The sequence below is a fragment of the Scyliorhinus canicula genome, chromosome 14 (assembly GCF_902713615.1).
Source record: "Scyliorhinus canicula chromosome 14, sScyCan1.1, whole genome shotgun sequence".
Classification (NCBI taxonomy): domain Eukaryota; kingdom Metazoa; phylum Chordata; class Chondrichthyes; order Carcharhiniformes; family Scyliorhinidae; genus Scyliorhinus; species Scyliorhinus canicula.
Window position 1 is genome coordinate 36,623,502 of NC_052159.1, and position 16,975 is coordinate 36,640,476.

The 16,975-nt window shown below is 44.3% G+C and overlaps 1 protein-coding gene across 4 annotated transcripts in view; it reads left to right on the forward strand.

Annotated features, from left to right (window-relative positions):
• postnb (periostin, osteoblast specific factor b) overlaps positions 1-2,749 on the forward strand; it is a 102,528-nt gene extending 99,779 nt beyond the window's left edge. For all 4 annotated transcript variants that reach the window (XM_038817811.1, XM_038817814.1, XM_038817812.1 and 1 more), the window contains one exon: positions 1,714-2,749. In XM_038817811.1, coding sequence (XP_038673739.1) covers positions 1,714-1,778 — 65 coding nt within the window. In that variant the 3' untranslated portion in view covers positions 1,779-2,749. The remainder of the gene's footprint in view (positions 1-1,713) is intronic.
• Positions 2,750-16,975: the final 14,226 nt, after the last annotated feature.

The following is a 16,975-nucleotide window of genomic DNA, read 5'->3' on the forward strand; positions in this document are numbered from 1 at the left end:
AAGATGTTGGGAGCCTTAATTGACAATGCAAAGGTTTTAATATATATATAGTTCAGATGGCAGCTCTGGGACGTCAGGTGTGATTTAGTGGCCACGTCGCACCCGACTTGATGATGTAATGAGGCCGTTGAAGATTTGCGACGGTCAAAATGCCTTGCAAGGTTTAACGAAATTTCGCGATACGTCGCGATCTGGATCTCGCCCTCACTGGACAAGATCCAGATTAACATATTTAAGTGAGACTTTAGGCTCATTTAAATATGCCTACGCCAGATTCTCCTGCCGCCCGGGAACTAACGACCTCATTGGGAAGACCTTACATGGCACTATTTAGCACTAGTTTCCACAAACCTAGTGGACCAGGCGTAACGGCACCTAGGAGTGTCTCCCAGGCCATTAGAGATCTCTGGACGGTCAGGCTCTGGGAAAGGTGTTACCCTCGCACTCCCACTGACACCCAGGCACCTTGGCAGTGCCAACCTTGCACGGTTAGGGTGCCCGGGTGACACTTTCAGGCTAGCAGGGGCATTGCCAGGCTGGCAGTGACAAGGTGCCAGGTTGCCTGTTCTATGGATTGGGCCCGGAGGAGCCTTGCCCTTAAGAGGTGGGGATAAGAGGGGGGGGGGGGGCTCAAGGATCCCATGGGTGCATTTGGGGCACGGGTGGGGAGTCCAGAGGCTGCGGTGGGGCCTTCGGTTCAGGAAATTATGCAAGTGTGGCCTCGGCAGGGCGTTCCTTACTTAGGCCAAAAAAACACCGAGGTGCCATTAAATAGCGGTGTCACCGGCTAAATGTGCCCAAATGGGACTCTGTTTCTGTCCCATCAGATCGCACCCGTCGCTTTTTTTTGCCTTTGTCAATATGATCAGTGGTGCACTTTGGCAAATAATAAGCAAAGGAACAACCCATCAAACTGGAAGCTTTGCACCTATTTTTCAAAGGCATCCCCATCATATTTCTCAGTAAATAATGGGATCATTATGTTAGCTACTCAAGCATAAAATGGCAGGTTTAAGATTAGATTTTTACCTAAATTGCTCTACCTGCTAGTTTCTAGGCTAAGAACATAAAGATTAACAGAGGAAAAGCTGTACAACTCATCAAGTCCACTCCATCAAGTATTGGTATATGTTCATCTATCAAGGATTCCTCCCTCCTCGCAGTCAACCTCGATCAGCTTTAACAGACAAAAGTTCCTTCTCCTATCTCTGCTGGGGCACATATCTAGCAGTCCTGTTTATCTCCAATACCTTCAATTCTCCTTTCATTAAATGCATGTGGCTGGGTCAATGCAGTATTTATTTTGACATCCTAGTTTACTTGGATATCTGTTACTGCTCCAGATGTGTTAGGTCTTGCTAGGTTTCAGAGACAGCCTTCCAGATGAGACAACTTGGAGATGAGAGAGTTTCTTTCAAGGCAAGTTATTGTACACAATGTGAAAGCTATATATTTAAGGAACATGTTATCACAATTAATGTAAAAGTCTGACACTGGATTAACAAAGATATAGCAGTTAAATTGTTAATGAAAGTGCTCATCCAACTGGATTTTAATGAGCACTTCGAAGAATAATTATATCATAATTAATCAATTAAATTTGGCCAAGGAATCACAAAACAGCCCTATTACATAGCTGGCATGCACTTAACTGCATTATGTCCTTAAAGTTTGAGCTTTGCGCTGACCTATTTTTATAATTGCTGCATTCAGCTGGAAGAAGGGCGAGACAAACATGGAGGAAATTCCCAATAAGAAGAAAACCGGTTCGAGCTTGAGGAGGATCCGAAACCTTTTGCTTTCTGAAAATGCAGGACATCCCACTAAATGCAAATGGTTTAATTTAACATTGTGGCCTGGCCGACAGCAATCACAAACGACAAGGATGTCAGTTTTGCACACGACGCAAACTCCTGTCAGGTCGTTGAATAGGAAAAGTCAAAACATATTTTTAACTTTCTATTTCTTTATGTTTCGCGTTGAATGTTAGTATATTTGAGAATCAAAATTCTGGAGGCATTCCAATGGTACTATTGTAAACTTAAGTCAGGGACCTTTTTTGTAATGTAAAATGAATAATTTACCAAATAGTCAAATGTATTTGTTCCAGTTATTCCCTGGAATAGCAGTTGGTTCTGCTACATTAAAATCATGGGCATATCTGGAAATGAAATGAATCAATACGTATCTTCTGGTTTTCTCAGTATTGAGGTTATCATAAACTCAACAGGAACCTATTCTAGGACATATCACTTAGAATGTTTTCAAAGTCAACAGTTTTAAAAGATTAAAAGTTGCTTTATGTTATATATTTGTTTCAATTTTTAAAGCTGGGCTTAATAAATTACAGATGGGGATTTGGCTAACGCTTGGAAACTGGTTTGTCTGTGTGGTTAAGAAGAAAACAATATTAAAGTCAGTGCTTGCTCCAATGAGTCTTTGGGCTATTTCTAACATGCATAAAAAGCTTTGCAGCCCGTAACAGAAGTTCAAATTTTTCATACTTTTATAAATTGAGAGGTATTGCCTTTTTTCTGAACACTTTTTATTGTAACTCAAGTTTTGTATCATCAAAAGGGTTTTTTTCTGTGTTCTTACGTTTCTTTTCACAGTTTAAATCCTACCTTGTTCCATTTTTGGAAAACCAGACTTTATCATGACTGAAAATCTGTGGGAAACATGCTGAACTTGGTGCTTTTTCTTTGTATCCTCCCTGAGAAATAATTATCCATTAAAGAATAATTCCTCACGTCTGTTTACATTTTAATTTTCCCATGTTTATCCATTTGACGTAGTAATCACTCCATTGGGTGGTAATGGCTGTTCCCAAGTTGTTGCTGTTTCTAAGTGGTAATGGTTCTGGGTTTGTGGGGGGATACTGAAAAAGTAATGCAAAGATACAAGCAAATTACTGCCGATGCTGGAAGTCGGAAAGTAAAACAGAAAATGCTGGATCACTTTGGAAGGAGGAAGTTGAGAAGGAAGTATTCAATGAACAGCATGTCACCAGGAAGCTCTTAGGACAAAGGCGTGTTTGTCCATAGATCTCTGAAGGCAGATGGGCAGGTTAAGAGGCTGGTGAAAAAGGCATATAGGACACTTGCCTTTAGATTACAAAAGCAGGGAGGTCATGTTGGAGTTGCATAGAACTTTGGAGAGGCCACAGCTGGAGTACTGTCTGTACAGTTCTGGTCACCACATTATAGGAATGTGATTGAGGGGGCGATCTGATCGAGCTGTGCAAGATTATGAGGGGAATGGACAGGGTGGATAAGGAGCAGTTGTTCCCCTTAGTTGAGGGGTCAGTCACGAGGGGACACAGGTTCAAGGTGGGGCGATGTGAGGAAAAATATTCTTACCCAGAAGGTGGTCACAGTCTGGAATGCGCTGCCTGGTAGGGTGATAGAGGAGGGTTGCCTCATCCTTTTAAAAAGTACCTGGATGAGCACTTAGCATGCCATAACATTCAAGGCTATGGACCAAGTGCTGGCAAATGGGATTAGGTAGGTAAGCCAAATGGTTTTCACGTGTCGGTGCAGACTCAATGGGCTGAAGGGCCTTGTCAGCATAGTGTATTTCTGTGAAATACTCAGCAAATCAGCCGATCTCTGTGGAGAGAAGCAGAGTAAACGGGCTGGATTTTATAGCAGGGTGAATTGTTCACACCCCTGGAAGAAAAGTCAACTAGCAGCTGATTCGTCCAAAATTCTGCTGTCCAGATTTTAACTCATTCCAAATCTCATTCACTCCTGTGCTTGCTGACCTTCCCTGACTCAATATCCAACAACACGTCAATTTAAAAAAATCTTCATCATTGTTTTAAAATCCCTCTGTGGCCTCACCCCCCGCCGCCCCTCTCTCTCTATGTAACCTCCTCCCTCCCGGCAAGACTTTAAGATGTTTGTATTTCACCAATTTGACCTCTTGTATTTTCCCTGATTATAAACCCTCCACCGTTGCTGATCAAGCCTCGACCTCAAGCTCTGGAATCCAGATTGAGGGATGGGGCTGGGATAAAAGTTCCTGGAGAAGGAATTGGGTTCTGTCGGTGACTTAGGAATGTGGGGCATCTCTGGCCACAATAGAAACGGGAGATCTAAAATTATAATGCGATTGTAAGAGATCTTAACAACAATATTGATGGACTCCTTTCCTTATACTATATACGGGTGGAATACGAGCCTAATATCTCACTTAAATATCTATGTGGAACCCGCTCAGCAAGGGCATGATCCAGATCACGTCAGGTGTAACATGTCAGGTGACTTATGATCGGCCCGCCGACCAGCACAAAGCCTGTTTTGGGCCTTTCCCGGGATTCACCTGCCGGGCGCAGCGCATTCACTGAATTGCACCCGATCTTCCTGCTGCTCAGTCCCTTCGCTGGTTTAGCTCACTCAGCTAAATAGCTGGCTTTTAAAGCAGGCCAGCAGCACGGTTCGATTCCCGTACCAGCCTCCCCGGACAGGCGCCGGAATGTGGTGACTAGGGGCTTTTCACAGTAACTTCATTGAAGCCTATTCGTGACAATAAGCGATTTTCATTTCATTTCATTTCAATACGATGTCCCACTGGCATGGCCAGGCTGTAGCACAGCTTCAAATTACTAGCACAATCCCAGCTCCCCAGTTACACTGAGCAGACAACCACTGCTCATGGGCTTTCTTGCTCCCCAACTCTCCATCTGCATGCAGCTAAAAACTCCTACTGCGAGCCTAAGCCCCTTGTCTTGGGTAATTTGCAAGCCTTCCTCGATCCCACAATTAGGTTTTTGCGCCAGAATCCTGGTCACCTTAGTAACCTTTTGCACCACACACCATGCAGGCACACTGCCAATCGGTCCCATGACATGCTTCAACCAGGGACCAGCCTCCATTCCAAAAACGCACAGTAAAAATCTAACTGCTTTCCTCCCACTCTGTAGGGGAACAGCAGATTGTTTTCCAGAAGGGAGTCTAACTTGTAATGGAGAAGTACATGCCAGAAGTTTAATGAGGTGATTTAATTGTCAAAGGGAGATCATGAGAGAATGACTATTTTGTAGTAGGCATAGAACTTATATATTTAAAGGTCCATCTCCCCAGCTCTGTACACAGCTAACCTGTGCTTCACAAAGACTTTTAAGGGTAGCCAAATTCCTGACAGAAGCCAGGAGCTATGTGTGAGATAAGCTATCCTTTGTTGCCCAACTGCTGCATGCATTTATGCTGTATCTTTCACATTGTGAAATATTCCAGGGCAGTTTGCAGGGGTGTTATCAGCCAATTCCTTCCTACTCATAAAACTGTCAGACTGGCATTGGGAACATAAAAATCCGTGAGTTGTAGCTTATGGTACCGTTCCTCCTGAGGAAGCTTCTCATACAGGCAGAGCTTGCTTCTCCATCACCTTATATTGCTCTGGCTATGGTGAAAGGGATTTAGATTAACGTGTTATTGTAGAGCCCTCCTCAATCAAGGCTCCTGCAGCTTGCTGATGCTTTAGGCATTAAAATCCCTACAGTGCAGAAGGAGGCCATTCAGCACATCAGGTGTCCAAAAGAGCACCCGACCTAGACCCACTGCCTGCCCTATCCCCACAACCCCACCCAACCTGCACATCCTTTGACATTAAGGGGCAGTTTAGCGTGGTCAATCCACCTAGCCTGCACATCTTCGGATTGTGGGAGGAAATCTGAGCACCCAGAGGAAACCCACACAGACACAGGGAGAACATGCAAACTCCACGCAGACAGTCGGAATTGAGGGTCCCTGGTGCTGTGAGGCAGCAGTGCACCACAGTGCCGCCCATCTTCCATTTTGTCCTTCCGGACATCAGTCAGCAGTTCTTTGCAGGTGACAACATTGATTAACACATAGCAGACGACAGTGATACATGAAATCCTGGCAGGACTAGAGTGAACCATACCCATATATCTATCCAGGCACCAGTCGTGATCTTCAAATCCTTGCAGTCTGCTCAATGACAATTCTGATGTCATCATGAACCTCACTGCAATGGTGTTCTCAAGGGTTTTTGGATTCCAAACAGTGTCATCATTCAATGCCACAGAGGATAGCATTGGTCATCGATCAAACATTCAAACAGTTTACTTTGATCTGTGAACAGTGGTAGGTTTGTGCATTGACATAAAACAGATGGCAGCATCCTGGCTACCATGCATTCATGTGCTTAATGAGGCACTTCAAATTGAAATTAAATATGATTGAATGTTGCTTTCATTTTGACAGAGAGAAGATTGGGTGCTGGTCTCGTATTTTAAACTTAAGTAAGGACATTCATGAGGACATGAAAGCAGAGCTAGCTAAAGTGACCTGGCAATGTAGGTTAAGGGTTAAGCCAATTGAGATGTCGTGACAGACATACAAAGGGAAATTCCCAAATACACAGAATAGATACATTCCAACAGAAATAAAAATTCCAAGGGGAGTACCCACCATCTGTGATTAACTAAAATGTTACAGATAGTATCAAACTTAAAGGTAAAGCAGATAATTGCGCAAAGATGTGTGGTAGGTCAGAAAATTTGACAGTGCATAAAAAGCTGACTAAAAGATTAATGAGGGAAAATTAGAGTACAAGAGAAAGCTAGCTAAAAATATAAAAACAGACAGTAAGAGTTTCTACAGGAATTTGAAAAAGAATAGAGTTAAGAAAGTGAGCATTTGGCCAATAGGAAGTGAGTCTGGAGGGTTAGTAATGGTATATAAGGAGATGCCAGATGAATTGAACAGGTATTTTGCATCAATCTTCCCTATGGAGGACACCAGTAACATCCCAGAAATAGCTGTAAATCAAGAACTGGAAGGGAGGGAGGAATTTAGGAAAATTACAGTCACGAGGGACGTGGAACTCCACAGATTGTTGGAATGCTTGGTTAAAAATCCTCCGGGTCCTGATGGATTTGATCCAAGGGTCTTAAATGAATTGGCTAGTGAGATAGTTGATGCATTTCTTTTTATTTTCCAAAACTGTCTAGATTTGGGATAGGTTCCGTTGGACTGGAAAATAGCCCTTTATTCAGAAAGGGAAAGGGACAGAAAGCAGGAATGTACTGGCCAGTTAGCTTAACATCTGTCAAAGGGAAAATGCTAGAAGCTATAATGAAACACATTATAACGAGTACTGGTAATCAAGCAGAGTCAACATGGTTTTGTGAAAGGGAAATCGGGTGCGGCGGAACGGAGAATCAAGCCCAAGGGGTGTCCCATTTAAGACAGCGGCAAGGAAATTGTTTTCCCTCAGAGGGTGCTGAAACTTTGGAACACTGTTCCTCAAACAGTGGATGGATTCTTGATAAGCAAGAGGGTGAAAGTTTACTGTGAGTAGGCAGGAATGGGTCGTTGAGAATAAATTAAATCAATAATTGCCTTATTGAACGGTGGAGCAAGCAAGGGGCCAAGTAACCTACTCCTGCTTTTAGTTTGTATTGGCGTATGTATACTGTGGACACGCTGCGCCTCGAAGGAACAACAGCTTTTCCTGTTGAAACAAAAGGCAGCATGGTAGCACAGTGGGTAGCACTGTTGTTTCACAGCTCCGGGGTCCCAGGTTTGATTCCCGGCTTGGGTCACTGTCTGTGCAGAGTCTGCATGTACTCCCCATATCTGCATAGGTTTGTTCAGGTTTCTTCCCACAAATCCCGAAAGACGTGTTGTTAGGTAATTTGGACATTCTGAATTCTCCCTCTGTGTACCCGAACACGCACTGGAATGTGGTGACGAGGCACTTTTCACAGTAACTTAATTGCAGTATTAATATAAGCCTACCTGTGACAATAAAGTTGATTATTATCATTATCAACTGGGTTCAAAGACAGATATTTACAAGTTTGGGACCTCCTCAGACATTCTCTATAGCTGTGCTGGTCAGTCCTGTAAGTGATCTGAATATATTGGGGAATATTCTCCGCCTCCCAAGCCGCATGTTTCTTGGTGAGGCGCCTTCGCTGGCAGGGAACCCACAGGCAGGGGTGCGCTGCCAGCAGAATGGAGAATCCCGCTGGCGGAGAATTCACCCCATTATGTTTAAGCACAGCCATTATATCCAATATTCCCAATGTTCTAGTAATCTGGGCTGGAATTCTACCGGCCATTGGGATTGTCTGGTCCCACAGGCAGTGCAGGTTTCCCGGTGGTGTGAGGCGGCTTCAACAGGAAATCCCATTGACGAGCGGAGGGAATAGAGAATCCCGCCGCTAGCAAACGCCGCTCTGCCAAGAAACACATGGCTGGGGGAACGCGATAATCCAGCCCCTAATATCTCCTTGAGAAACTAATTGACTGATAATGTCACTTGCAAATGTGCTTCTTTAACTTTTTTTAAGTGAAGCTAAGAAAACGAGTTGAGAAATAATGCTTATGTTTTTATCGCACTTAAATAAATAAAGCAACGCAAAATTTAAGTGCGGATTCACATCATTGACTCAGTGCAATATGGCATTGCAAAATAATAAAGCAAGTAATAACACATTACATTCCCCACATCAGTACATTATTGTCTAAATTGACTTAAACAAAAGTAACCCACAACTAAACTCTAGCATTCTGCTTAAAACCAGATCAAAGCTTCGGTGCTCCAGAGAGTTCTTAATAAAAATAGCATTGAATTCTGTGCTTTATGGCTGAAGGTTCAAATAAATCTTCACAGAAACATTAATAATGCCAAAGCTAATAGAAGGCTTGATACAAAAAGGCCCAAAACATCAGCAAAGATAAAACAATTATTTGCAGCAAGGTTTGATCAGATATGCTATTCAGAAAGTCTTTAATGGTACTTCCACCTTCTAACACCACCTATCAAAATGATCACCTCTTTTACCAAGCATTGATTTTTTAAAAATAGAAACGCAAAGTTTCCCGATGAACCTTGTTATATAAGAAGCCTCCTCAGTGATACCTCGTGGTATTACAGCCCAGATTGAACCTGCCTCCACCATGCTTCCAGAAAGTGCATTCCAAACCCAAACCACTCATCCTGTGAAAAAGTTTTTTCTCAAATCACATTTGCTTCTTTTGCAAATCACTCTTAGTCTGTGCCCTCTCATTCTTGGTCCACTTAGGAGTGGGAACAGTTTCTTCCTATCTATTCTGTCCAGCCCCCTCATGATTTTGAACATCTCTATCAAATCTCCTCTTAACCGTCTTCTCTCCAAGCAGAACAGTCCCAACCTCTCCAATCGATCCTCATCACTGAGGTTCCTCATCACTGGAATCCTTCCAGCAGAAGTGTGAATTACTGAACGATGGAATGATCTCCAAAAACAAAAACGAGATCAAAATCAAAACATGCAAAGATAAAGGAAACAAAATGGGGGCCGAAAACACAGTCCAAAATATTTGAACTCAATCTTGAGTCTGGTCTGCAAAGAGCCTAATGGAAAGATCCGGTGCTATTTTCTGAGTTTCTTTAGAACACTCCAGGAGGGCGAGGACAGAGAGGTCAGCATGATAGCAATGCAAAACAATTAAAATGTCCGGAAGCTCAAGGGTCATACCTCTGGAGTCAACTAGGGCCTGAATTTTTCTGATGGTGCGGTCTCACTTCCTGCCATCTGAAGAGACAATGAAGAACACATCCCCACCTATTGCGAGTGCCCACAGCCATTTCACACTCGAATGAACATTAAGTCGCTGCAGGAGGGACTTCTGCCTGTTATTCGGGAGGAGGTCCCACATTAGAGGGCTGCCAGCCAATCTGGTTGGCTAGCAGCTGTCTAGTCTCACAGTGGGCAGAAGAGGAAATGTCGGAGGGCACCTGGGACTAAGTCCAGGCACCAGATGCCCAGGTAAGTTCAAGGGGTCCCAGGGTGGGGACGGTAGGGTAGGGATTAGGGACATGAAAGGGTTGACCATGGTCTCGGGAACAGGTTGGGTGGGAGGTAGGTCCCACTGTCACTGGAACTTAATAAGATGTTGGGGCTACTGATGAACATGTTAACCCCTTCCCACTTGGGATCTAACTCCCCCACTGGTGGGAGATGTGAAATTCTGTCGTCGGAGTTCAGCAAAGTGGTCACAAAATCTCTATTTGGTTTCCCCAATGTAGAGCAGACCACATTGTAAATGGCAGATGCAGTAACTCAGTTGAAAGAGATATAAGTAAATCATTGCTTCACCTAAAAGGAGCATTATGAGCCTTTAACAGCGGAGAGAGGATGTGAAATAGTCAGTACAGTATTGTATCTCCTGATCTTGAATAGAATGGTGCAATTAGCAGGGGAGAAGGTGTTGGGGGATGGGCGAGGAGCTGGCCAGGGTGTTGCTGAAGGCAGGCCCTCTTCAGAATGCTGAAAGGAGATGGGAGGAGGAGTTGTGTTTAGTGCTGCAGATGCCGGAAATGGTGGAGGATGAATAAGGAGGTTGGTGGGGTGGAAGGTGAGAACAAGGGAAAGTCTGTCGGAGTTCTGGGAGGGAGGGGGAGGGGTGAGAGCTGAAATATAGGAACTGGGACAGACATGGTTGAGGGTCCTGTCAACTCAGTCGGTGGGAATCCTCAGTTGGGTACAGAAGAGGAAATATCAGAAGTGCTGGTATGGAAGATTGTTTCATCAGAACAGATGTGACAGAAATAGAGACTGAGAAACAGGGAGCAGAGAATGAGGAAGTGTAGTCGAGGCAGATGGAGCAGCCAGTGACCTATAGTGAATATTAGGTGATAGACTATCAGCAGAAATAGAGACAGAGAAGTGGAGGGTGGGAGGGGAAGAATCAGAGATGGACCATGTAAAGGCAAGTGCAGGCTGCAAATTGGACACTGAGTTGGACACCAGTTCAGGGTAAAAGCAGGAAAAGGCATCGACATAGTCATCAATATGCCGGAAAAAGAGGTGAGGGAGGGGACAGGAGTAGAACTGGAACTAGGAATGTTCCACATATTTTACAAAAAGCCAATTGTAACTAGGAGCCATGCAGGTACCTATAGCAACATCTATCATTTGGAGGAAGTCAGATAAGTTGAAGGAGAAATAAAAACAGAAAATTCTGGATAAACTCAGCAGGTCTGGCATAATCTGTGGAGAGAAACAGAGTTAAAGTTTCAAGTCCGTACAACTCTTCTACAGAAAGGAGAAGTTGTTCAAGTTCGGTCAGGTGGGGGAGGGGCGGGGGTGCGGCGGTAGGAGGAAGAGTTGGAAAGTTGATGTTGAACTGCTGCAAGTTAGAGGTCATATGCCCAGACAAAACAGCAGTATCCTTAAAATGGAATGACAATGTTAGAATTGGACCTGAGAGAACGGAGTCCAGCAAGTTCAGAGTTAGACAGGTTAGAGTGACTGAAGGTGGCAGAGAAATTGAGACGGAAGCTCTGAATGAAAAAATCAAAAGAAAATAAGAGGCCGAGAGGAGGGGTTCAGATGGAGGGAGAATACCGGAGACTGCTGACTCCTTTATTACGCTCCTGTATCATCTTTTATTACACTTCGATGTGTGTTTTGATATACTATGGAGTGTAATATGTGTTACTCAAACCTTGGTTACTGATGAGGTCTTCTGAATCGTAACAAATGTTTTATTGAGTAACTATAACAATAATTGCATGACTTCTTTACGTTAACATTGATAGTAGTGATAAGGTTAACAAGATCTAACTACTGTAACTATGCTTGACTGCACTAACCATCTGAGCTAATCTGATACTCCTGTCCTGGTTACAGTACATCCAAGAGAGAGAGAGACACACAAAAGTGATTGCTTTTATACCCCTATTGGCCCGGCTCTCTACTGATCATCTGGTGCGACTGATTACACATTAACCCCTTATGTACATGCACATACAGAGATCACTACACTAACAGAGTCTGCTGTGCTCGGGGGAGATTCTTGAACCAAAGAATTGCGCACAGTGGCAAAAGCAACGCAAGGCGATCTCAGCATTGTGCTGAGCTGAGAATCCATTGAGATTGGTGGGTAAGGGGAGTTGCTGAGACATTCTTCAGGACAGATCACAGGGAGAGGAAGGTCAGAGGGCAGCATGAGTACACGGCAAAGGGTGAGAGAGGAAAGGATGGAATCGGGGGAAGAAAGATGAACTATTTTGAAGAGGGCCACAAGGAGGGAAATCCAAACTCAGTTTATATGTTATTTACATGTGGCAGGTGGAATTGTGACCATTCCTAGGAGCTGCCCACAGTCCAGGCAGAACAAAACAAGTACTGGTGTTTTTCGAGGGCATTTCACAGAAGCACAATGGTTAGCACTGTTGCTTCGCAGCGCTGGGGTCCCAGGTTCAATTCCTGGCTCGGGTCACTATCTGTGCGGAGTCTAAACGTTCCCCCTGTGTCTGCGGGGGTTTCCTACTGGTGCTCGGTTTCCTCCCGCAAGTCCCAAAAGACGTGCTGCTAGGTAATTTGGACATTCGGAATTCCCCCTCTGTGTGCCCGAACAGGTGCCGGAATGTGACGACTAGGGGATTTTCACAGTAATTTCGTGAGCCTACTTGTGACAATAAATATTGTTATTATTACTAGAAACAGCCTTTAACATTTCTGTACTCTTCTTCTGGCACCTGATTTAGTTCAATGTCATGTGAGACACAAGTTGGGTTGGGTGCCAATTCAGCCCATATTTGTTTGTTGATTGGTTCACTCTCTGAAGTGACTCCCTCATCTTCCCTCTTTGTGCTGGGGCTTTAATCAGATGCCTTTTCTTGTACGTATTTCAGATCACTGGGGAAAATATTCCTCCTCCACACTCATACACAACAAATGAAAATCTCCCACAAAGACAGTCAGCTAAAGTTAATTAAGTTCATGACTTAGTCTTTTTTTTCTTAGAGTCTTGAGGAGAGATGATGTCAGGATTGGCAATCAGAGTAGCTATTAACTGGCTGATGTGAAATGGAAAATGATATCATTATCTCTCAGCAATCTAGTGGACAAAGTTAGTAGACACAATTTTCCACCAGTCTCAGAGTTTGGGCAGTGCTGGGGCAATCGGAACAGAACAGTGTGGTTGGAAATGCCACTGGGATTTGTGTCCCAGAGCATCTTCCAGTGGATGAGACCAGCAACATTTGGAATGCCTGCCTTATATGGGCGGCGAGCTCTTCTTCAATGTGTATTTAGCGATGTGCCCAGACTGCAGATATGTATCCTGTTTTTCTGGAATGCATCCAGGATTACAGAGAAAATTAAATGGAAATAGTGTTTCATGTTTATATAGTACAGCTAGAAGTCATGACCTGCCTTCTTAATTCCCGACCTAGATTCAGGGGATGAAAAAAAACAACCCATCAGAACCGAGGAAGTGGTTGTGGATTTCACATTAAGTGGAGCAGATTAAAGCAGTAGGCATTGGGCTGGAACATTCAAACGTGTCCACTGCTACTTTTTGGGAGGAAGAATATAAAGAAAGGGTGTGCTGCATCAAAACTCATCAGCTCTGACAATCAGCTCGAGGCACTTTTCACAAGCAGAAAAAAATCACAATGATAGTACGCTGCCTCAGAGCGGATTGATGTATTAGATAAATGCACACTAATGTAGTAAATAATTTAGAAGTACTTGAAATTAAGCAGTAATGACCTTGTGCTGTTAATGCACATAGATTTTGGTAGAATGAGAATTTCTTGCTTCCAATGAATTGCCCATCATTCACACCACTATCAGATCAGGAGCAAATGCAGATCATGGAGATCTGTGGGTTAGGATTTAGGCAGGAGTTCTGGCCATCATTTCCAGTGTCCTCGTTGGGAGCTGGACACAGCAATAATGGGTTAATGCAGTGACTGGGGTTAAAGAAAATGCCACTCACACTCCACTTATGGCTGGGTTTCCTGCTCGCAACCAGGGACCTCTCTCTACACCTGCTCTCAACACGGCTGCATCTTAAAATCCATATCACCTCCACTATTCTAGTGCCAATGGTATTCATGGAATCATAGAATTGTACAGTGCAGAAGGAGGCCATCCGGCCCATCAAGTCTGCAGCGGCCCTGAGAAAGAGCACCCTACCCAAGCCCACACCATCCCCATAACCCAGTAACTCCACCTAAACTTTTTGGATGCAAAGGGCAATTTAGCATGGCCAATCCACCTAACCTGCACATCTTTGGACTGTGGGAGGAAACCGTAGCACCCAGAGGAAACCCACGCACTCACGGGAAGGATGTGCAGACTCCGCACAGACAGTGACCCAAGCCAGGAATCAAACTTGGGTGCCTGGAGCTGTGAAGCAACTGTGATAACTACTGTGCTACCGTGCTGTTGTAGCAAAGTTTGAAATGTCCACGGGGGGGGGGGGGGGGGGGGGGGGGGGGGGGGAGTAGTTTGTAGTTTTGTGAGCTATTTCCAACAAATCTCCGTGATAGATCTCATGGAATCATGGAACTCCAAAAGTGCAGAAGGCCAATTTGGCCATCGAGTCTGCATCGATCCTCAGAAAGAGCACCCTACCCAAGACCACTCCCCCATCCAGCCAACCTATCCTCGTTACCTAACCTGCACACCCCTGGACTCTAAAGGACACTTTAACATCTAAACCACACATCTTTTGACTGTGGGAAGAAACCGCAGCACCCGGAGGAAACCCATACAGACACGGGGAGAATGTGCAAACTCGACACAGAGAGTCACCCAAGGCTGGAATTGACCCCAGGTCTCTGGCGCTGTGAGGTAGCAATGCTAACCTCTGTGCCGCCATGTTGCCCTGATTCAATAAAATAATCTCAACCAGGAACCACTGTCAAACTTAGGTTTCAAACTAGGCAAAGTATAAAACACCTCATAAGCTGTGCGCGCTCAGCATAAACTTTTACCTGACTCAGTGGTGTATCGGTGATGAGTCTGGAGTGATATACTAGCTGAAGGCAGGGTTTGTGATTGAGTTCTGGTTTTCACCCATTTGCATCTACAAAACAATTTTCATATTTAATGTTAGATAAAAATATAGTTCAATTTTTTATGATATCAAATTGTCAGAGAGCAATCTGATTCTAGAAGATGTGGTCTTGGGAAATTGCCAACAGGGAGACAAATTTGTGCGTCACCCCGATTAAAATTCAGCCCACGGATATTAAAATTTGGCCGAGGGCACTAAAGTTAATGTGTATCCGCACACTCTCAACTGATTGGCTAATTCTCAGAGGCGATTAGTGCTTGCAGCATAAACATGTAAACTTCATTGTAGTGGACAACAAAAACAAATAGACACTTCTATTCAATTATAAATAATTGACATTTTAATGTCAATAATTGAAGACTTAATTTTAATGTCATAATTGAAGACTTAGGGTAGTCAGCATGGAGAAATTCCAGGATTTTAGAAAAAGGAGTGTAACTGGTGGGAGAAAGAATGAGACAGTAGAATTCCTCCACAGCTTCTGCTGTATGATTCATGTCGTAACTTCATTTGAGGAATATGTTAACTGCTTTCAGCTGAAGTTTGTGTGCAGGTCAAAGCAATGGGCTCTCTGTAGCTATGAAGAGAGATTGGCTACATGGGGGTTGTTTTCCTTGGAGCAGTGGAGACTGAAGGGGGTGGGGGGGACTTGATTGAGATGTGCAAAATTATGAGAGGCATAGATAGAATGGACAGGAAGAAACCTTTCCCCTTGGTGGAGGGATCAATGACCAGAGGGCATAGACTTAAAGTAAGGGAGGTTAAGAGGGGATGCAAGGAAAAACGTTTTCACCCAGAGGGAGGTGGGAATTTGGAACTCGCTGCCTGAAAGGGTGGCGGAGGCAGAGGTCTCATAACATTTAAGAAGTATTTAGATATGCACTTGCGACCCCAAGGTATGGGAGGCTATGGGCCATGTGCTGGAAAATTGGTTGAGAATTTTTTTTTGTGATTGTTTTTGACCAGTGCAGTTGCAATGGGCCAAAGGGCCTTTTCTTTGCTCTAGACCTCTATGACTTACATACACAGGAAAAACTTCATCTGCTGGACAGTTGAATTAAACAAAAAAAAGGAAGTACGCAATAGACCAGAGGATTGCTGTAACTTTTACCTTCCGGACATAGACATTCAGTAGAATGAAAAGCTGAAAGATAGGCAAACAACTTCTGCAGGGTGAAAAGGGGAAGGTGTGGGGAACATCCGGATCTACAATCAGGAAAAGCAAAATGGCATGCAATTTATTTGTTCGAAAAGCAAGGCACTGTGAAACAAATTAAAGATCAACTCATATTCTTTAAGGACTCTACCTCATTTGCCCTGTTTGTCCATCTGTTCTGATGCTGCCAACTTCCAATGTTTCTTCCTTTTTCCATAACTGAGGAGCGAGGTGTGAGGTGTCAGCCAGCGATCTGTTGCAGGGGATGAGTAAAGGTGAATATTTTGAGGGGTGACAGGCAGAACTGTTGCCAGGAGAGGGGTGGTAGCTTACCCTTGCAGCTTGGTGGAGGTGGCACTGACAGCCGCTGCCAGTGCCTCCCAGGCAGTGTTGGTGACCCTTCTGCAACTGGTTCTCCAACCCCCTCAGGGATGACAAGATGTCCCGTCTCGCATCAAGAGAGAGAAGCCTGGCCACATTGGCATCGCCAGGGCGAGGAGCAGGTCTGCGCCTGCCATGCTTGTGTGTTGACTGGAGTGAGTGGTGAGGGAGTGTTCAAAAGCTGCACCCCCGGGTTAGTGGCAAGACACTGATAAGCGATTCTGGCAAATCATTCAGCCAGTAGTGGCGAGAAGCTCATGGGGGATGATTTACGGCACTAAGTCCCGTTAAATACGGGCGGCGATCTCGCCAACACAGCCATCGGGAAACAATCCGCCAAACATGCCCAAAATCACACGTAAAAATCTTTCCATTAAATTGTGCCCTAAATGTGCTGCTGAGTGGCTGCACACTTCAGCAGGAGGTGCATAATTGGGAAAGGCTGGCATCACTTAAAGCTAGTCTGCCGTAAATGCAGCCTACATCTATTAAAGGTGAAGCAATGTTTGACTGGAGCAGACACTGAAAATGGCTCAGGAAAGAGTGTCTAAACAGGATAATGCCAAAAAATTATGCAATGGGACAAAGAATGTGCTCCAAA